This window comes from Trachurus japonicus, chromosome 7, assembly GCF_045865225.1.
Source record: "Trachurus japonicus isolate A0001 chromosome 7, Traja_1.0".
Taxonomy (NCBI): Eukaryota; Metazoa; Chordata; class Actinopteri; order Carangiformes; family Carangidae; genus Trachurus; species Trachurus japonicus.
Genome location: NC_140913.1, coordinates 13,288,407 through 13,311,155, shown reverse-complemented (window position 1 = coordinate 13,311,155; position 22,749 = coordinate 13,288,407). Strand labels below are relative to the sequence as shown.

General features: G+C 40.7%; 2 protein-coding genes across 2 annotated transcripts; one reads left to right on the top strand and one right to left on the bottom strand.

The window, feature by feature from the left end:
- Nucleotides 1–731: 731 nt before the first annotated feature.
- LOC146984290 (uncharacterized) lies at nt 732–13,194 on the bottom strand. Its single transcript, XM_085781349.1, has 9 exons — nt 13,099–13,194; nt 9,601–9,697; nt 9,306–9,480; nt 7,380–7,525; nt 5,967–6,143; nt 4,495–4,611; nt 4,296–4,382; nt 1,998–2,145; nt 732–1,242 (listed from the first exon to the last, which is right to left on the bottom strand). Exons 1-9 carry the CDS (start codon nt 13,110–13,112, stop codon nt 1,223–1,225), a joined length of 981 nt encoding a protein of 326 aa, XP_085637475.1. The 5' UTR covers nt 13,113–13,194; the 3' UTR covers nt 732–1,222.
- A 1,647-nt stretch (nt 13,195–14,841) lies between these two features.
- Nucleotides 14,842–22,727, top strand: LOC146984289 (solute carrier family 35 member E2A). The gene is made up of 8 exons (XM_085781345.1): nt 14,842–15,266; nt 15,795–15,930; nt 17,733–17,860; nt 18,374–18,494; nt 18,572–18,625; nt 18,723–18,795; nt 19,319–19,464; nt 20,667–22,727. The coding sequence occupies exons 1-8, from the start codon at nt 14,987–14,989 to the stop codon at nt 20,893–20,895; spliced, it is 1,167 nt and encodes a 388-aa protein (XP_085637471.1). The 5' UTR covers nt 14,842–14,986; the 3' UTR covers nt 20,896–22,727.
- The last annotated feature ends 22 nt before the right edge of the window (nt 22,728–22,749 follow it).

The following is a 22,749-nucleotide window of genomic DNA, read 5'->3' as shown; positions in this document are numbered from 1 at the left end:
GATGCCACTGTTGCAGCCTGTGCTGAATTTTCTGAGGTGGCCTACTTTACATATCTTTGCAGATTTAATGTCCACATGTTTATATATAAAAACATATATATATACATTTATTTACATTGTTAATTGGCGACAAAAACAGCTGGATCAGGCTGTTGTGACTGTGTACAGGACCAAACGAGCTCTGAGCGTCAATCATTCCTGTAACTCTGAGTGTACATACATGTGATGCTTGAATAAGATGTATTTTGTAACGTCTTTATGTTTATTAACCAGTTTACAATGTATCATTGCTGAAAATAAATCTATTTGGTACTTTTTTACATTCATAAGCTTCTTCAGTCGTTAGTTCTTTCTTTTTTTTTCCAATGGAGAAAACACTCAAACATTCAGATGAAGCTGAAACTCATCTAATCATCAGTCGCTGTCGACAGATTCACTTTGTCTCCGTCGACGGTCTGAACTGTTTCATCCCAGTAAAAACTGCATTTGTGGAGAAGCTGCAGCTTCTCAGTGTCGACTCTTCCCTGAAAGTGCTTTTCACTTTTGTAACTCTGAGACTCTTCAAATCTCAACTTTTGTATCAGTAACTTTGTTCTTGTTTCTAATATGAATCCTGTTTTGTTTTTGTTTTTTCCATTTTTTCTAGAGCACTTTAATAAACAGTGAAAATGTAACCAGAAAATATGTTTCCACCTGTTTGATCAACATGCATCACACCTGAAACATGAAACTTTCCTTTTGCATTTTTTTATTAAGAACCTTGAATGAAAAAAACACTTTGAGCAAGTTCATTAAAGTGCAGCAGAAAGGTAAGTAAAATAAAACGTTAATAAAAATATTCCAGTGATGCTCAAAGTTTAGACAATGCAGATCACACGATTTAAGTTAAACAATTATGATTTTAAAAGCTAAATAAAACTAAAATCTGTCGACTGAATATCATTTACAGAAAAGACACTTAAAGGTATAAACTCCTTTTAAAATTAAAGTTGTGGCCAAGTAAGAAATGCTTTGGTGTCTACACAGAAAGACAAAGGTTGTAAACTTCTGAGTTCAAGCTACAAAGGCGTTGGTGTGTGTGTGTGTGTGTGTGTTTCTTAGAAATGTTAGGTCAACAAAATAAAGGTCTAAACAGGAAGCAGCACATTGAAGTTCTCAGTTTGATGCTGAAGTCAGTTTGAGCTGCAGCTGTGTCCTCACTCCTCGACCCCTTGCTGCTTTATCACTTGCTGGATGCAAACACTGCAAAAACACAAACGTGACATCAGCAGCGTTTCCACCAAAAGTAACTAAAAGGTCCCTGTGGCCCACTGCTGTCTGTGTTTCCACCAATGCCCAAAGTCCCAGAGAGATTATGCAAATCACTTAAAGGGATAGTTCAACATTTTGGCAAATTGGCCCATTGCCATAATCCCTATAGTTTTAGCAGTAGGTTCGTTACCTTTAATTGTCTGAGCTATTTTTAGAACGGCGGAGCAGAGCCGCGAGCTGCTCAGAGCTACGCTACGGAGGCTCATGGGATTTCTTGGTTGCCCTCATCAAACTCATCAAATACACAATCCAGCAACTCCAAAAAAATGTTTCCAAAGTTTTGGAGTTGTTGGATTGTGTATTTTATGAGTTTGATGAGGGAAACCAAGAAATCCCATTAGCCTCCGTAGTTTAGCTCTGAGCAGCTCGCAGCTCGGGCCAATTTGCCAAAATGTTGAATGTTTAATGTAGCCTACTAGTTTTAAGATTACACATACAAGAACAAAGAATGCGGAAATGAGTGCTCATCCAATCGGAGCTGTTCAGTGCGCAGACCACACTGCTGCTGCTTTTAATCCAAGACTCCGAGCCTCAAGGTGAGAGCGGCCAGGAGGCGTCATGTTTCCCAGAAGAAGAGTCGTGATAGTAAAGTGTAAAGAGGGAAGAAGCTCAGGATGTTTTGCAACGTCTGATTAGTTAATGTTCCCCTTACAGTTTTGTTATGTCTTGTGAAAAACTGTACTTACTCCTCTCCCTCAGGCCTTGGCCGAAGCTCCGCACCAGTCTGATGAGGCCCCACAGTAACACCACTTTAATCACCAGGGAGATCAGAGCTCCGGTGACGGCGGCCGCCTCCAACGTGTACGAACCGTCCTGGTACCATTTACCCACCACCTGTAATCACAGCACACACTGATCACACACATGGGGCGTAATACAGCATAATATCAGGATATATTGTGTCAATATTGTATCAATAAACAGACGCAATTATTGATTTCAATTATGTAAATTGCAAATAGAAATGTATAATGGCTTTAGAATAGCTCCAACAGTTCTTGTCGGGAGTATACAATTAATTCATTAATTAGCATTTATCAATAGCATTTGACTCTTGAGTGTGCATGTTGAAAGCAAATTTAACCACTTCATTTTCATGTCAGCAAAATGGCAGGACAAATTAAACAATAAAATGGTAAAAAATAAAAAGTGATAAAAGAGACAAAACACTTTTACACACTTTTTTTTTTTTAACAAGCTGAGTAAAAGCAGCAGCAACTCAATTAGATGTATATACGGAACTGTTTTAGTTAGTTGTAAAAATAGTTATACATTAAAAAAATGTAAAAGCATTTATGTGTTGATACTTAGATCACTGATGTGATCTCTTCATGGATACAGTCATGGGTACAACACACAGTTTGATAAAACAGACACTTTGTTTTCACCAAATCTCTGACCGTGCTACACAATCTGAGTTCAGAGAGACACGGCTAAAAACCAGTCACCTGGACAAGTTCTTGTTGAAGGTGCCGACCAACAACAGGCACCTGTGTCCAGCAGAAAGCTGCGTGCCCTTCGAGTGGCCCCTTGTTGAGGTTAAAAGAAACGAACAGCGGGTTGAAGAAAACGCCGCTCTGAAGCAGCAGCTGGCTGCCAAAGAAAACAGCTGGGAGCTGGAGAAAAAAACTTTGAAGAACTTTGAGAATGCGTCCTTGGTGTCAACACTCTGCAGGATTAAGAGCAGCCTGAACAACCTGCAGAAAACACTTGAGTCTGCAAAACAGTGTGACAGCGGGACGAAGGAACTGAGGATGTTGAGGATGTTGTCCTGGAAGAGCCAGGAGGCGGTGGCAGGATGCCGATGGGCCTGAGGGAGAGCCATGAGAGAGGCAAAGCAGCGGGTGTGGGAGGAGTTCAGGGAAACTCTCGAGAAGGACTTTTGGACGGCACAAAGGTGCTTCTGGAAAAGTGTTGGGACCCTCAGGAGGGGGAAGCGGTGGACAATCCAGGCTGTACAGCAAAGAACCTGACTGACGAGGTTATAGGGCGGTGGAAGGAGCACTTTGAGGAAGACCTCAACCCAAGTAGTCCATCAAATCCATCAAATCAAATCAATCTTCAAACTGGAGGACGATGGGGGATCAACGTTATTTCACAGAGAGAAGTCGCTGAGGTAATTTTACTTAATGAAAGAACACCCCTTCTTGCTCATTCAAGTTATGCTCTGAGCCAAGTGTTAGCTTAGCACAAAGAAGATACGTGCAGATACTCAGAGCTCAGATACTTTAGGACATTAGCAAGACTTTTATTATTTACACCTGTTAGTGCAGGTGCAGTCGGAGCAGCAGCATTATTGTTTTCTGGTTGTCAGGTCTGACTCATTCTTGAGAAAATGATTTCTCAGTAACACCTTGAGGGAACTTCTTCACATTTGGCACAAACATTCACAATCACCCAAAGAAGAATGCTTTTTTTTTTTTACCATAACTCACAAATTCATTCATTACAATCAACAGGATTTATCTCAAATGTCTGTAAGGATAAAATGTATAAATGAATAAATATGTTTATATTATATAACTTTCATGTTTTGCTGGAATGCTCTCGTGCGTATTGTCGTAAAGACGCTTATCTGGCTCGCGCGTCAGGGCTCCAGACTAACTTTTTTGTGACCGATTTTAGGCAAATTACTTTGGAAATGTATTTAAAATCCTTAAGAACAGCCTCTAGCAGGACAGCAGAGTACCGGAGCAGGCTGACTTTATAGCCCAGGACGGGTGCTCAAGTGTGGGTGAGAGGAGAGAGGAGAGTTGGGATAGAGGAGGAGAACCAAGTCTCGGTAAGCTCGGCACGGAGTGTGAGACAGACGTGGAGCACAAAGATCGCTGAGGTTAGTGGTCTGGTGTGGAGAGAAGTTTCTCACTCTGTTCGTTTTCTTTTTCTTTATACGTTTTTAAGAGATAAGATGTATGACTTGAGTCTTGAATCTCTCAGAGAGATTCAAACACAAACGAATGAGGAAGAAGCTGTTTTCATCTCACCAAGTACATCAGGTAAACGAAGAAGGCCAACTGAGGAAGATTCTGTGCCATGAAGACCCAGACCAGGACTTTGGCTTCCTTTAAAACCTGAAACAACAACAATAAACACACTGTTCACATATTTTCCAGTCTGTTACACCCTGCAGAATATTTCCTGTAGTTTGAGTGGGTTGTTTAGTTTATAATGAGTCTCACTCACAGCGATGGCGCCCACGGCGGCGGTCAAACAGGCCCAGGCCACTCCCACTCCCAGGATGATGCTGTTCTGAGCCGACATGCCTGAGTCCGTTGTGGTGATGAGGACACACAGACACAACTGAAACAAAACAACAACACAACATTCAAGACGTTTGTTTCTGTCCTTGTTTCACTTCCCCCAAAACACAGTTCATTTGTTGTATTTGCACAAAAAAAAACGTTTTAGAGACTAATGTATTTGAAAAAATAAAGAGTTAAAAATAACTAAATAAAATAACTAATAATAAAAGCACTATTATGTTTAGTTAAAATAATAAAAGTTTTTTTAAGTTAAAACAAAGGGAATAAGTAGAAGCAATAGAAAAATAAAAAGTTCAGTATACAGAGATCATTATAACAACATCATAAATGTCTGTGTAAAATGTCAAGGTACAGTATCATGATGCATTGTTCTATTGTCGTCGTCCTGCCTCTTGTGCTTTTATCTTCATTGTTTTTCTTCCCTGTAGCTCCGCCCACACCCTGTTGCTCTGAGATGTTTTGTTGTGTTCTGGTTTTTGTCTCTTGATCTGACCTGGTTTCGTATTTGTACGTTAAATTAGCCCTTTGTTATTCCAGATGTGTCCTGTCACATCCAGTAAAACCTGTCCACTGCTCATCTGTCCGGTTTCACTCTGATCCAGGATCAGCAGGTCGTCATGCGGTCTGGAGCCTGATCACAAACTGCACAGCCTCTTCATTGTTAATAGTTTTACATGAACAGAGCAAACTTCAGTCTGGCTTTTTATTTTTCTTGCTATTTGTTCATATATTTTAAAGCTGTTGTTCTGGTTTGAACTTTTTATTCTGTGATTATTGCATTATTTTCCTTTTAATACCATAATTCTATTTTCTGGTTATTTTAACATTTTTATATGAATTAATTCCAACTGATTGGCTGAGTGATTGACTGATTGTATACAGATTGATTGTAAATGTCCATTTCCTCTCATTCATTTTACATTCTGTTTATTCTCTCATTTTATTTTATTATATTTTCTCTTAGCCTCTTGCACTTTCATGACATGTAAATTTTGATAATTCATTCTAATTCTGTTTTATGATGTTTTCTTGTGTTTCTACTTGTGTTTCTATCCTTCTTTTATTTCTGTTAAAAACTGTATATAATAACGTGATATACAAATTCATGCTGCTGTGTCACATTTGAATTTCCTCGGCAGTGAATCAATAAATTTTCACTTTTCCTCTCAGCTTTAAATCGTCATATGAAAATTCCAGTGTTGTTCCTATGTTTATTCCAATACAGACGACTTATTATCTTTATTGTCATTCCTCATTTTGTGATCATATTTATTTACTTTTGTAAATTTACAGCAACATTTTTCTTCAGTTTTTACAGACAGACTTTTGCTCGCCTGGCTCGTCAGTGTCACGTCTTTCAGAGACGAAGAGGAAAGTAGAAGGTGAAGTTACCTGAGCCTGCAGGTCAAAGGTTACCATGGAGAAACAGAGGTTGAGCAGGAAGTACTGCTCTTGGAGGCTCTCCAGAGCCCCGCCCACACGGAAAGCCATCATGTTGGGCCTGCGGAAGAGCAGCGAGGTGCAGAGCACGTGCACAGCACCCAGACACATGATGCACAAGAAACGAACCTGCAACACAGACACAGGTCACAGGTCACGACATCGTGTGAAAACTGACATTAAGCAGTGATGTAACAGTGATGAGACACTGAGTTCAATCAGTCAGTTATGTAACTAATTACATGTTGGAGGTGAAGAACGAGTCTATGTTCTTCTCTGGTATTCAATGTATCTACATTCTTCAAAGATTAAAGTCTGCAGCCATGTCAAAACATTTACCAGTGTCAATAACTGAGCGTCAGCATGTTAACATAGAGAGACAGAAAGAGACAGAGAGAGAGAGCTGGAAAACTGATACTATTCACTTGATGGTCTGTTCAGTTATTATCATATAATAATGTATTTAAATATAATATCTATGTATCCCTGTTTTGACTGTTGGCACACATGTCGCCTTCTTTCCGTCTTCTGTAATAACTAAATGAACCTGTTGAACATCCATGGCTCAGCAAACTCATGGTTCATGCATTCAGTTTTTTCTGTCAATCTATCCTTCCAAAACTAAAAGCTGCAAAATTAAAAAAAATTAAATTAAAAAAAACTTGTTGACTTTATAAGTGATAAAGTACCAATGTATGTCTACTAATTTTCAAACTGCAGAGATTAAAAAAAAAGAAAAAAAAAAAAGAAGAAGGGAACAAACTGTTTTGATTATTTTTATATGCCTCAATTTTTTTTGTTTTTTTACATGTTAGAAATAAACTGAATAATGATAATAATGATAAATCTGGTATGTATGTTTCTGTCTGTGAGTGATGGCTTTAACCACAGTGACATCTGGTGGTGAGACTGTGTCGGCTTCGTAGCAGCAGATCATGTGAACGATGATGAAGTTTGTGTCTCATGTTGATTGTCTCAGACTTCATGTAGTTTTGGTGCAGAGTGTTTTCAATGGACTGTGTCAGTGAGAAATATGAGAGGGACAGTTTGACTGACAGCTGGTGGAAGGGGGCGGAGCCTCTGCTGGGAACTCGAGCTCCATCCCAACAATGAACCTCTACCAGGAAGATCCGGACTGAAAATCAATCAATCGGTAAAAGCAACAATAAAGTAGGTTGTGTGTCAACTAGGTCAGGAGGATTTTACCGTCAGCTCTTCCTCAGTCACAGTTACAGGTGTCATTTGAAATATAATCATGTAAACTATAAATCAAGGTGAATCATTTAGATGCCGGGGCTCCCACAGACGCAGCTCTTCACACAGTGTGTCCTGTCAGTGTCCAGTAGAGGGCGACCTCTGACCTACCAGCAGCTCCTGCTTGCTCTTTGACCCCTGCACTGAGAAGTTGATCACCGATCGGATCATGACCACCAACACGGTGAGCACAAAGGCCACCAGCTCCTGTCTGTTCTCCTGCAGAACGCCGCGGCTGATGTAGTAGATGCAGAACACTGTAAGAGACACAGATTCATTTAAAATACGTTTTAATGCTTTTCATTTACAATTTCTATTTATTATGGTCCTTTGCTGTCATGTCTTATCTTTGTACATGCACAAACGCATGACCACCACTCCCCCTGGTCACTTCTAATCCAACTGCAGCACTGGATTTGGTCCTACGAACAGGCAAAGAACTAACTTCTATTAGGAAATTAACAAATTACACAACCAACTAAGATTTCACAATCATGGAAGGAGCCAGAACAATGAGTCTGTTAATCAGCTGATTGTTTATCAGAAATCCTATTTAAATGTTGATGATTATTTAAATTCTTTCTCATATTTTCAATGTTGGTAAATTGAATATATAAAATACAGTTTACAAGACATTTGTGATATACAGTTTTGCTATTTTCTGACCAAATGATAAATCTAAAACAGTGGTTCCCAACCTTTTTAAACTTAACTAAAGGTGTTGGTGGCCCACTTCAGACGCCAGAACAGTATGGATGAATGGCAACGGTCAGAGTTTAGGACTGAACAGAGAGCAGGGGAAGATTCACCATCTGTCTCTTCACTTTCTTTCCTTCTTATCCATCCTATTGCAAAGCAGCTGTCAGTTTTGAAACTCTAAGGTTTGCTGTGGATGTGATCTTTCACTGCATTTAGAGACAGCAGATTAACAAATATGTTTGATAAGTTTTTTAATTTAAATATATACAGTATATTTTTTAATTTTATAGTAGAACATTTTTCATGATTAAATCTTTTCAGCAAAATATGACTGTTTTGTAAATGATGTCGACTCATTTGCAATAACTCTGGAACCACTGAGTCATAATAAATTTAAAAAAAAAAGTAAATTATGGTAATAGAATTGGAAACTGAAATTTTAAAGGGATAGTTCAACATTTTGGCAAATTGGCCCATTGCCATGATCGCTATAGTCATAGCAGTAGGTTCATTACCTTTAATTGTAGGTGTAAGCTATTTTTAGTACAGCGGAGCGCAGCAGCTGGCTGCTCAGAGCTACGCTATGGAGGCTAAGGGAATTTCTTGGTTTCCCTCATTAAACTCATCAAATACAAAATCCCAAAACTCCACAGCGCTTTTGTAGACAAGTTGTGAGCTGCACAACCACCACGCTATGAAATAATGACGGAACGATACGAAACGGAGCCGTTTTCGAGGTAAATTCATACAAAACCGCTGATGCGCGTTGCGTTCAGGGAGTTTTTCAGCAAGCAGTCTCCGTATTTACCCTGTATTTACCTCGAAAACGGCTCTGTTTCGTATCGTTCCGTCATTACCTCATAGCGTGGTGGTTGTGCAGCTCACAACTTGTCTACAAAAGCGCTGTGGAGTTTTGGGATGTTGAATTTGATGAGTTTAATGAGGGAAACCAAGAAATTCCCTTAGCCTCCATAGTGTAGCTCTGAGCAGCCAGCTGCTGCGCTCCGCCGTACTGAAAATAGCTTACACCTACAATTAAAGGTAATGAACCTACTGCTATGACTATAGCGATTATGGCAATGGGCCAATTTGCCAAAATGTTGAACTATCCCTTTAAGGGTCAGTCATTCAATGTTCATAGGAATAGAGGCAGTGAAAGCATCATGAGGAAATGAATCACCGGTAAATTCCTCTGCCTGGCATCGTTTCATCACACTGAAGCAGCTTTTCATCACATGATCACACCAGGAAACTTTTGGCCGTTAAATGGGCGACTTATGAAATCCACTTCCTGGAAATGCTGACAGGGAGCGCTGTGGGTGCAGAAGTTGTACTCACATATTCCCACCATCTGGATGAGAGACACGGTGAAGTTGTCCTCATCGGTGGGGTCCGCCTCCATGTGCTGCTTGTAGATGCTGGTCAGCGTGAGGCCGAGCAGCGCCAGCAGTGACGTGATGGCGAAGCAGAAGTAGAGCCTGAGCAGACACGACAGCTCCGACCACGGCTTTATCTGCCAGAGGAGGAAGTGGGGTGGGTGAACAGATTAACAAATATATATAAATATATAAATATAAGAAAAGCACAGATATAGATGTTATTGGGGGCGTGACACTAGGATGGAGCTTCTCACTGGTCCACATGGTGTTGGGATCAGCTCCTGGTGTCTTGGCCTCAGGTTTGGAGACAGAAGATCGGAGCTGTCTGCTGGTTGGCTTCCCAACAAAGGCCTGTGGTGTAAAAAAAAAAAATACAATAAATTCAGTTTCTTAAATAGGATACACTTAAAGGACAATTCCGGTCGAATTCAACACGGGGGTGTATTTTCATATCATTTTAGGTCTAAAAGAATGAATCTGAAGATTTTCAGTTTAATTGCTCCTGTTTTGCGGTAGCTGCGTCTGTCCCCGCATCGCCACGGCAGCAATGAATGGGAGTGGATGTAAGTTCCGCTGTTTAGGCTGTTTCCAGCCCTCAAAGCCGCAATTTTTTTCCACAGACAGCGTCAGATGGCTACTCAAACATGCACCGAGAAGTTTATTTACTTCAAGCAAGCCGACATGTTTGTAAAAGTCGATCTAATTCAAAGTCTCCCGGAGTCTCGCGCGAGCCCGAAGTTGCAGTGCTGGTGTATTCAGGCGCAGTCGGAGCTACCATTTGTGTCATAAACACAGGAATATCAACTCTTTACTTGCTTGAAGTGTACATTTTTTTCCACAGACAGCGTCAGGTGGCTACTCAAACATGCGCCGAGAAGTTTTTTTTACTTGAAGCAAGTAAAGAGTTGATATTCCTGTGTTTATGACACAAACGATAGCTTTTCCCACTGCTCCTGAACACACCGCGCACGGCAACTGGGTCTCGCGCGAGACTCCGGGAGACTTTGAATTAGATCGACTTTTACAAACATGTCGGCTTGCTTGAAGTAAATAAACTTCTCGGTGCATGTTTGAGTCGCCATCTGACGCTGTCTGTGGAAAAAAATTGCGGCTTTGAGGGCTGGAAACAGCCTAAACAGCGGAACTTACATCCACTCCCATTCATTGCTGCCGCGGCGATGCGCGGACAGACGCAACTACCGCAAAACAGGAGCGATTAAACTGAAAATCTTCAGATTCATTCTTTTAGACCTAAAATGATATGAAAATACACCCCCGAGTTGAATTCGACCGGAATTGTCCTTTAAGAACTGAGAAATGCTGTGGTTTAATGTAATCACACACTAAAATAGAAAATAATACTGAACCAGTGGATATTTTCTCAGTGATAATATACATTATTCATTATTTTATTGGAAAATAGATTTATTTTCGAAGCCGCTCATAATGAATAGCAGTAAAAATCAGTTTAAGATGTGTTGTTTTATTTTGAAAGACTATGTTGCATAAACACATGGAATAAGGTGCATAGGGTTTATTGAAGAAGAGCTGGTTGTGATTGTGTGGAGTCAAATATAAATAATGTAAACTATGCTTTATTAAGACTTTGTTACGATTTTGTTACCTGATTTATTCGTGTTAGTCTTAATATCTTATTTAGGTTGTCAACCCTGGTTGATTTTGTAATGTTATGTGCTTGTGTTCATTATTTGGTTCTTTTCATTGTGACTTAATGTATAAAGTTCGACCTGTGTTTATAGCATTGTCTTCAGGTCATGTATGTTGTGTTTTGTTTGTTTGTTCAGTGGATAAAACTACATTTTTGTATTTGAGTAATAATGCTGCTTTGCATGTTATCATAGTGCCTGTGATAGTAGGGAAAGCACAGGTGCCAATACTGACACTGTCAATAGCTGTAAAGAAAGAGAAGAACAAAGTGTGTCACAGGGGCGCTGCTGGAGCATGACCTCTGTCAACATGGGAATCAAACCCATGACACCAAGATAAAGAGTCACGTATTGTACAGAGAGAGCTAATCAATGTGTGTGTCTGTGCCGCATGGTGCTGCAGGTCTCAATCAGAAAGAGAGTTGCTGAATGTACAAGATCACTTTTAATTTGAAATAACAAATATGAAACCGATAATGTGAAGTGGTTTTTGCTGAAGGATGACATTTGAAAATGAGGTTCGTCCCTACACACCAACACTCAGGCACTGTATAGATGTCCACTCCTCACTAACCTCTGATTGTGTGAGACAATAGCGAGTGATGAACATGATGGCTGCCTGTCATGAACTATGAAACTAGAACAGTGAATGTTTGGATGCACAGTTGATTTCCCACTGTGATTAGCTGAAATAAAAAACAACGGACCAGGAAGATGAATAAGACACAAACGGTCAGTGAAGGCAGAATATTCAGGAGGATTATAGGTAGGCTACTTGACAAGTTTGGCTTTTCATTCAGTCAACAGGATTAAATAACTCCCCTAAGTTTTTACGGGTTCTTGTTTAAGATTTAAGAAAAGAAAAAAAACTTGTTGCAAAAACTCATAACTAAATGACCAGAAGAGTCAAATGTGTAACAAAAAAAGAAGAAGTTTTAAACCCAAACCCAACAAACAAATAGCCTAATTCTTACAAAATCAAAGATCCAATTCAGATTTGAGAACACAGTCGTGTTCAAATGCCTGGCCTGAGAAGATGAAGTGAAAATTGTAAATAAACCACTGCAGCATTATCATTAAGATGCTCACTGTTACTTTACATTGTGTTAACTTACAAGAAAAGGAAAATAAAATGAGCAGTGACACCTGCAGAGGTCTGGGCACCTTCCTACACGCCAAACACAAAACTTCTTTAAATGCTTACATATTGATGCCGTGAAATTTGTAGTCCAGGTCAAGAACTGTTGTTAGGCAATAAATCCTCTGACCTTCAACAACCTTTTCATCAACTGAGGATCTGAGAATGAAACTCACAGGTAGCTATAAAGCAGGGGGAGGGGGCGATGGAGACATCGAAGCTCTTCCAGCTCAAAACTTCCTCTGTCCAAAATGTTAAGAAGTGTAAAAGGGAACTGTGGAAGTCAAAACAAGACTGCACCAAACACTGACTGAGCTGAGTGCCCAGGCTTTTCTACATACCGCAAAATTACAGTTTAATTTTATTTCCAGTTGCGTAACAACATTAACATCTGAAGAAAGGTTCTTTATTTCTTTTCACTTCTAAAACTCAACAAAATAAGGGACCAGGCAGAGATGATAAAGCTTTTTTGTGGCGTTATTGTAAATTCAAATGTGTTTAAGGAGAATAATAATGTAATAAAGCAGCTCAGTCCATTAGGTAACTGTGGTTTCTCATAAATCCTGGACTGTTTCCATTTGGGAAGGAAAATAACAAAGGACATGGCTGCACACTGAGGGCAGATCAGGACATGCCCACAAGAGAATTTCTGAACTGTAATTAAGAGAGAGTGCAGGGTATAAAACATGCATGTTTTTCATTGTGTCTGACCAGTTTTTGTTTTCTAATTGAGTCATACACGCCTAGTGAATTTTATGGATTTATGTAGTCCATATACAGCACGTGAACACATCATGACAAGTTTCACATCAACCAAACCTGATGTTTCATACATTATTACATGTCAATAAGCTGAAATTCTCACGAGGTCAACAATAAAATACCTTTAGAAAATAAAATAAGAAACACAACTTGTTGAAAGTGAGACTTTAAATGACGCTGCTGACCTGATCTCGTCCATTTCCTTGGTGGACAGGAGTGCAGGAGCTGGGCTTTACATTCTGCGACCTCCCGCTGTCTGTGCTGCTCAGCTGCAGCTCAACAAACTTCAGTTTCACATTTGTCAATATAAACAGGAACCGACGCCGTGCTGCTGCTTCTTCCTTCTTCTTCCTTTAACTCTGGCCGCTCGACGCCGCTGCTGCCCCTGGAGGACTAATAATAAAGGGAGAACTACGATTATCCAACTCGTTATAAATTCAATATAACATTGTAGAAGTTATAAGCAAATCGCCCAATCAACGTGTTTTACTCTGAGTCACTCTGTATCAAAATGACGCTGTCATGATAGGCCAAAAGATAATAATATAACAACCTAACCAGTTGAGGTGTCTTTTAAATGTAGGGTTGTATGAACTGCCGCCACCTCCTGGCCACAGCTGGGAACTGCAGCACTTCGATCAGCGCCCGTCCACCACACTGAACAGTCTTATTGTTCTGGTTGATATGAGATTTTACTGGCACAGTTGAAATATATGTTATATATATTATATATTATACATATTTTTTTCATTAAATATCACAGTGCAAGCTGAAAACTTAGAGGAAGATCTTGAACGCATCATCTATTATGTCTCGTGGCAGCTATATCAATTTCAAAAGAGCCCAACCGGAAATACGGTGGTTTCACTTTGAAAAATAAAAGCATATTTTCTTTTGATTCAGCCATATTGAATTTGATTAAGTGTAAGGTTATATGTTTAAAAATAATAATAATAACTATGTATAATGTTTTGTAAATTCACCGCATTGTCATATTACTATAAACTTGAACACCTCACAGAGTGAGGTTTTATTTTGAAGGCTGATACTTGTGGCCTGTTGTTTCGTGTTCGTGCTAGCTTGACGGTGCGCAGTGATTGCTAGCGGCCACGTCTCATAGTCAGGTGCACAGTTGGGGGTCAACCTAGTTAGATACGCGCATGTTTATATATTTTGAGCGTAGTTTCATTCAGCACTCGCTCGTGTTGTGGACTATGGCGGGATGCACTGCTGGCTCGTTAGCTTCCACTCAAATGTATCTTGTGTTTCCGCAAACAAATAGCGGTTAGCTACCGTCAATGTGCAACTTCCTCCTGTTGTAACGTAACACTCGTCGCGGTCTCCTTTGGTTTCTCTTCTCAGTGTGCACATTCACAGGTGAGTTCGCCCGCTCCACACGTTCACATATAATAAGTTTACACCTAACCCTGACTCACAGGAGAGGCTAACCTCACCAGGTTTACCAGTGTCCGTCTCTTTGAGGTAACGGCACCTCAGGGCTTCTTCTGAAAACACAAATCACCGGCTTGGTCACATTTATTAGACGCCTGCTGCAAGTCTGGTTTAGTTCAGTTCAGCCCTAACTCGTGGTCTTATCTGTGTGTGTCTGTAAGAAGTTTCTGTGTTGACATGAGTTGTTTGCAGCAGCATCAATGCAACATACAGTTTGATACAAACAGTGTTTCTATTTAATTTACTACTTTAGTGTATAAAATCAGATACACAGCACAACGCAACCTCCACAACACACAACAACCACACAAATAAAATAAATTAAAGTGGGATGATGTAGCTGCTGGATCCATTTCAGAGAACTTGAGAAGTTTTATCTCTTATCTGATAAGTGTGTATATTACACAATCTTATCTAAACTGCCCTGCAAGCAAATATGATCTTAATCCCTCTTGTTTTTCTCTCTCACCTGGCAGGAAAACACAACACTCTCACACCCAAGTGACTGATCAAGTGCAGGACCAATCAGAAGATGGACTGATTTATTGATAAAAACTCTCATCACCCCCTCTTGTCACCCACCTGTTGGGGCCCCCGAGGGCCCTCAGGTGGGGCTGCGTGATGCCTGGCAGCAGGCAGACTGCCAGGCACCCGCTGTGGCGCTTCCTGTCACCGTTCACCACCCGGCAGGAGCGTGTGGTGCTGGCCCGCAGCGAGAGCCTGCCAGGGGAACAGGTGCTGAAGATCACGGTCACAGAGACCACGGTGATCGAAGCCGAGTCCGGGGTGTGGAACTGGCGCTCGCTCTCCTATCTGGGCCTCTGGTACTTCTTCAGCTTCTGCACCCTTTTCCTCAACAAGTATATCTTGTCACTTTTGGAGGGGGAGCCAAGCATGCTGGGTAAGGAGATTAACACCTCTGTCACTGTTTAGCATGTGATGAATCATGGCGTTGGCTGCCTTTCAGGAAAAAACGCAATTAAAACCTGCTTACAACAATTGGACTACTTAAAAGTTGTGCAACGAGAGAGACAGAGACAGAGACATCTCTTGTGATGCATTCAAGAACACCTCTATGCTCAGAACTTCCAGCTATAAGTCAAAAGCTGTAATACAACAAAGCAGCCAAGTTCATAGTTTTTCTTCTGAATCTGACTTCTCCCATATCATAAAGTCATTAAGTTAATAGCATTGAAAAATAATATATTATCAAATGATTTGCTAAGTTGCATTGTCTTCTACTTCATATTAAATCTTGTTGTGGATCAACTTATCAGTGTTCCCTCTGCAGCAGTGCAGCTGTGGAAACACGTGGCAAAGACAAATATTAGGATCCAGCTGCAGTCCAAGGAGAACATTAGTTTGACAGTAGTGCTGCGTGGGTTTCGTTGCTGTAGCTCTGCTCTGTTCTTCCTCATGTGCTCCCCAGGTGCTGTTCAGATGCTCTCCACCACAGTGATCGGCTGCTTTAAGATGTTTGTCCCCTGTTGCCTGTACAAGCACAAGTCCAGAGCGGAGTACCCCCCCAACTTCGTCATGATCATGTTATTTGTTGGGCTCATGAGGTGGGTTCCCTCTGTCTCCACACACATGTTTAAACATGTGTCTCTGGATGTGCATGTCTATGTAATAACTTGTTAGGGGCCGTGCTGAAAAATGTAGATTTGAGTTAAGATAATGTCCTTTTTTCTTCTTTCTTTTTTTAAACAAGAAACAAGAAAGAATGCCAAAATGAAAACAAAAGAGGTCAACACAACAGAACTAAACTTAGGTACCAACAGAAGTGAACTAAACAGCATAAACCGACATATTGACTGAAACACAGCAGAAGACTTACAGTATATAGTGAACGTTCAGGCATTGTAGACACATGGGTGAATAGATTAAAACAGAACTATTTAAACAAACTGCAATAACAGCACAACATGGCAGCATAGTGCCATATCCTGTTAACTGAGGAAACACTACAACAAATAAACTCAAACAAAGCGATCAAAGGATTAACAACCAAAGAAATCAAACTGAAACACCCTTCTCCCCCGCGTGATGCTGGAGGAACATAGAGCAGCCAATCAGTCATCGGCATTATATAAGTGAAATTTATTCATAAAGCACCGTTCACAGATACAAATCACAAAGTGCTTTACAATAGAATAAATACAATACAATACAATAAATAGCACAAGTAGACAGATTCACAGGCTGGAGACCCTTGTCTAACTAAAAGCCTGCTTAAATAAAAAAAGTCTTCAGCTGCTTAGTATAGTTTCAGATCATCGTAAAGAGAGTGGCAGGGACTTCCAGAGTCTGCTGCCACTGCCTGAAAGGACTGGTCACCTCTAGTCCTAAAGTGGGTGTAGCAACCAGCAGTCTGACCTGAAGACCTCAGAGTATGAGTGGGTGTATGAAGTTGAATCAGATCAGAGATGTAAGAGGGAGCTTGACCGTCTAAAAGTTAAGACCAGGATTTTGAGATTAAATCTAAAATGGACTGGTAACCAATGCCGGGATGTTAAAACTGGGCTGCTTTTGTGAGTGTGAGTTAAAAGCCGTGCAGCTGCATTCTGTACAGTCTGAAGACGCTCAAGCTCCTTCTTATTTAGTCAGGTACAAAGGCTGTTACAGTAGTCTAAATGAGAAGAAATAAAAGCATGAATGACCATCTCTGGTTCAACTTTTGACACCAGAGCTCTTAATTTTGTGATGTTCCTCAAAATAGCAATTTCTATTAAGTTGTCAAGAGTACTGTTCTGGAGACACTGCTGAGTCAAGAATAACACCTAAATTCCTGAGGCTTGTCTGAAGGGATGAGCCTAAATCTCCAACATACTGCCAGAGCAGGTCAGGGCACATTGAGCTGGGACTCCTTTTGAGGGCGGACAGGGCAACACCTGCAGCAACTCCCAGGAACTGGCAACTCAAAAAACCTTTCTTTATTTTCTTTAACAAAACCATTACAGCTAAATAGACAAAGAAAGTTAACAAAATGTGTGCACTGCAGGTCTAACTGTGCAGTCAAATACTGATATAAAAGTGGCATACACAAACAAACCCTGTCTGCCAATAAAACTATTATCTGCTAATGTGAGTACTGAGTGTAAAGAATGCTAACAAAGAAAGGAAACTTTAAGTAAATAAAAGGAAAAGAAAGCAGCCAACATGCCATGCTTCACTGTGTGGCTGCTGGTGAAGCCATCACACAGCCACTGGAGGTTTCACTTGTTTTCTGTTTTTCTTCAGTGGTTCAACACAAATTAGAAAATGACCAGTTAGATTTTCAAGAGCAGCTCCTGAACAATTTAATAATTACAATAATATTTTCTTTCTTTATTTTCTAAAAGTCCCACTCTGACCTTGTCTTTGTCAGGTTCACCACGGTGGTTCTGGGCCTGGTGAGTCTGAAGAATGTGGCCGTGTCATTTGCCGAGACGGTGAAGAGCTCAGCGCCCATCTTCACTGTCATCATGTCCAGGCTGATCCTCGGGGAGTACACAGGTACACACACACACACACACACACACACACACACATTCATTCATGTCTGAGGGGTCAGGGGGTAAAAGGTTGGGAATCAGGACACTAAAGCTGTAGGACAGTGGTTCTTTATCTCATTGTGTACGGTGTATTTGTTATTTCTCTCCTGAAATTGCATCACTCACGACATCATCTTAGATCTTGCTGTAGTTCTACTGGTCGCAGTGTTGTTGAGGTCTTGTATCACTTGTGTTGCTTTAGCTACTATGGGTTTTACATTGATGCTTTTATGTCAAAGCACTTTGTAAAGCCTCGTACTTGGACTAAAGATGAACTAGTAACTGTCTCTGCAAAGGAACCTGACTGTTTGATACAAGATCCTACAAGACTGCAACAAGAAATCAGCCCTATGTTCCACCTTTGTCAGATGAATTTGATCTAGTATTGATTGTTCTCTTCATAGACATGAATTTAACTCCACTTTGCAGCAGTGACTCATTTCATTGTGGTTTCCGATTTATTGTGGATCTGCAGGGCTGTGGGTGAACCTGTCCTTGTTCCCCGTCATGGCCGGCCTCACCCTCTGCACGGCCACAGAGATCAGCTTCAACATGCTCGGTTTCTCCGCCGCCCTCTCCACCAACATCATGGACTGGTACTGCAGCGCTCGGCACCTCAGCTGTTCCACAGCAGCACAACACTTTCTAACTAACCTTCTCTCTCTCGTCTCAGTTTGCAGAACGTTTTCTCCAAAAAACTGCTCAGTGGAGACACGTACAAGTTCAGGTAAGAGACTGTAACACTTTCTATTTATAACAGTCAAATGAACACATTCCTCTAATATAAAAAAAAACTCTTTAATTATCTCTTTGACTTATTTCAGCCCTCCAGAGCTGCAGTTCTACACCAGTGCAGCTGCTGTCATCATGCTCATACCTGCCTGGATCTTCCTCTTGGTAAGTAAGTCAGTTTGTAATGTGTTGAGTTATTGTAAGCCAGTGTTTTTCAACCTTGGGGTCGGGACCCCATGTGGGGTCGCCTGAACTTCAAATTGGGTCGCCTGAAATGTCTAGTAGTTATTGATCTTTTTTTTTTTTAACTAATTATTATTCGTTTTCAAAATTATGATTAAAAAGACCACACATAATCTTAAACAACTGTATTTTATACTTTCCCTTCTCAAATATAAATCGTGTTCAAATAAAATGCAGCATATAAAAATATCTGAGCTGGCGCATCTTGATTGACGGGGTCGCCAGAAATTTGTGATGTCAAAGTGGGGTCACGACCCAAAAAAGGTTGGAAACCACTGTTGTAAGCGCTTAATCAGAGCATAAACTGTGCAACAGAGGCTGTAGACATTTGTTGGATTAATTGTCTTTATTATTTGTGTAGTGTTACACAACATCTTGTGGTTGGACTGAAGGGCAAGGGTTAGCCGTCATGTTGATGTTGATGGTCGTTGCTCTCGGTTTTCAGGACATCCCAGCGATCGGGAAAAGCGGGCAGAGCTTCATCTTCAATCAGGACGTCATGTTGTTGCTGCTCTTTGATGGCGGCCTGTTCCACCTACAGAGCGTCACTGCCTACGCTCTCATGGGACGCATCTCCCCCGTTACCTTCAGGTAGGAGACGGACGTTTTAATCACTGCACTGAGGACCTGGTTTATGGTCTAAATCACAAAGTGCAAACACATTTGATGCGTGTCCACATTACTTTTGTGCTGCCAAGTAATAGGGCCACACCGAGCAAGGGTTAGGGTTAGTTTTTAGATTTAGGCAGCATACAAACTTACACTGTTATATTAACTGACACTTGCTGATGATGGGAAATGACGTTGTGTTACAGTTGCTTCAAGAATAAAAACATACTGTGGATAAAAATAAAGACAAAAATATACATGAACAAATATACAAGATAAATGTGTACATAAAATCTATTTTTGAAAATATGCCCTTATAATATATATGAAAAAATATAATTCTGAATGTAAATGTGATTTTTTTTTTTTTTTTTTTTTAATTGCAAATACCTTGAAATATAAAGCTGAAACACTGTTTCACGTTGTTTGCCTCTTAAAGGCGTCTGCCTCAGTGCCTCCTCTGCAGAGACAATCAACAAACACAGACTAACAAACTAGCTCGTTGGTCCAACACGGAGGTTGTGACGGTGACTAGCAGGATTTAGTTTGTGAGGAGGAAAGTAAAAAATAATTGAGACAGTTTTAATTGGAGCAAATTTAGGGATGTCCTGGAGTGAGGAAGAGTCATCGACCATTTGGAATTGTTTTATAGAAAGAGAAAATACACTGATTTTGGTGTAATAATACTCTGATAATAAGTTTTTGACATGAATCAAGCAAACCAACCGATAGATGAGCAAATAACATGGGGAAACAGGATGAAAGCTGGGAAAGGACATTTTTCATTTAACCAGGCCCAGTAATAAAATACAACATTCTTTAAAGCGTGAGTGACATAATCCTCTACTTAACTAAACGTACTGCTTACTGTCCTCAGAAAGAAAGAAAGAAAGAAAGAAAGAAAGAAAGAAAGAAAGAAAGAAAGAAAGAGTCTTAAACTGTAATGTAAAGTCAAACAGCAACTAAATCCATGGACTCTGCTCTGTGTACTGAGCAGTTTGAAGGAGCTGTGTCTCATGACTCGGACTCATAATGTGGACCTTACTGCATTGTGAAAAAGTTACATTAATCATGTTTTGGAGGTAGTGAGTGTGACATCTAAACAGTTAATGGTCTCATTGAGGCCACGGGCTGGATTAATTCGAGGTGAACAGCCACATTAACGGCCCCTCTCTGCCCCTCAGTGTTGCCAGCACTGTGAAGCACGCCCTGTCAGTGTGGCTGAGCGTCATCGTGTTCAGTAACCAGATCACCATCCTCAGCGCCACAGGCACTGTCCTGGTGTTCATCGGGGTCGTCCTGTACAACAAGGCCCGGCAGTTCCAGAGGAGAACGCTTCAGGCCATGGCTGCGGAGCAGAACCACAAACCCCTCGTGCAGAACCAGGACTTCCAGGCCTCGCAGTCTCACTGAGGACTCGACTCTAAAGACCAACATGCTGCTTCTAACAGGATCCAGGTTATAGCAAGATCCCGGTTCTAAACTGTGGTGGTCCAGTGGGGAGCCTGGGATGCCTGAGGGACCCATTCATGTTTGTTTTCCAGGTTCTGTGTCTGTGGTTGTCGAGTGGTTTCGCTGAAGGTCAGTGTCTGTCAGACACTGTGGCCACTCGTCCTGTGGAACAGCAGTTACAGTGTTTGTTTGTGTCCCGACCCCAGTGACCTTAATTACACTATTTTATCTCCCATGATCCTTTGCTTTGTCGGATGTCGGGCAGTAACGAGGAAGCTCAGGGTGTCCCACAGCAGGAGGGGACTTTTTAAACTTCTTGTCTTACCTGTGCATTCCAACGTGTCTCACCTGTGGTACGGCAGCATCTGTGGAGCCTTTACGCCGTGAAGACTTCAGCATAAAGTTTCTCTTACATCTTAATATGAGATGTGAACAGGGCACAAGAGTCTGAGCTGAGAGCCTGTTGTGAGCTGCAACTGATCTTTTGACACATGTGCAACATGTGGAGGAACATACTGTACTGCATTCTACGAATGCTCAGCATTTATCATCAACTGTTGTGAATGCTTGTTGGCAGAAATGTATGTGCTTGTATCTTTTTTTTGTTTGTTTGTTTCTTTCTCTCTCTGTAAATGTGCTCATCCCCTTGTGCATGCTGGTAGCAGCCTTGGGACGAGATCAGGAAAAAGAAGCTCAGAGAGTAAATGGATGGATACGGTGCTGCTTGTTAACATAATAATTTTATAGAAAAAAATGGTTTGTCACATGTTTGGGTTTTGTTTTTCGTAGCTGGATGATCAAAGAGATTTAAGCAAACCCCATGTTGGTAAAATAAGAAGGTGGATGATGAAACGGATAAACAAACTGTTAATCATCCATCAGTGTTTACACAAAATGTTTAAATTTGGCTTAAAGTTGTTTGTGCAATGACCAATTCTTAGCAACAACAAAAATGCACTCACATTTTTTAAGTGTTTGTTTTTATTCTATGGGATAGGTTTGCACCACTGTATCTGTTTGTGTGCACCTGTGGGATTTAATTGGTTTAATGTCAGCTATTGTGAAATGAAGCTTCTCCAACAGATAAAAACTCATCAGTGCCATTGTAACATTTGCCAAAAACAGCTAAACAGTGCCAAGAATCTGTTGTGTACATCAACTCTATTCTGAGTGTGTGTGTGTGTGTGTGTGTGTGTATGTGTGTTTGTGCGTGTGTGTCTGTGCATTGTGGTCATGGAGACTTAAAGTAAAGCTGTGGGTGGTGCAGTCACCAAACTGTACAGGTGTGTATTTGACAGGTGTGTATTTGACAGGTGTGTATTTGTGTATTTGAGGTCTAAACAAAGTTCAAAGATGGGTGAGGTCGACTGTGCTTGAATGTCAACACGTTGACAGATGTCGAAACCAGTTTGATCTCAATTTTCTTTTGTCTGTGCCTAAACTAAGTTTCTTCTTCTTGTCTAACACAAACTTTTTCACTTTTCTTTGGGGCCATTTCCTGTTATTGTCTGAGATTTTGATGTATATTGTGTTTCGTTGAAGCCTTTATAAAAGCCAGGACAAGGCCATGATTACTCTTGGTACTATATGAATTATGCTAAGTGTTTGAGGTTTAACCTCGCAGATCGTCATTCAAGGTTCTCAAATGTTAAGTGTTGAGCTGGGACGGAGCAGTCTGTGTGTAAGCTGTGTGTTTGGGGATGTGCAAATCAGATGTAAAAATCATCAGTGATGTAACTCCTGAGTGAGATTGTGATGTTTGGTGAACAGAAAATAAAAGTATTTTCTCTTGAGCTGCCTGTGGAAGTGTGATTT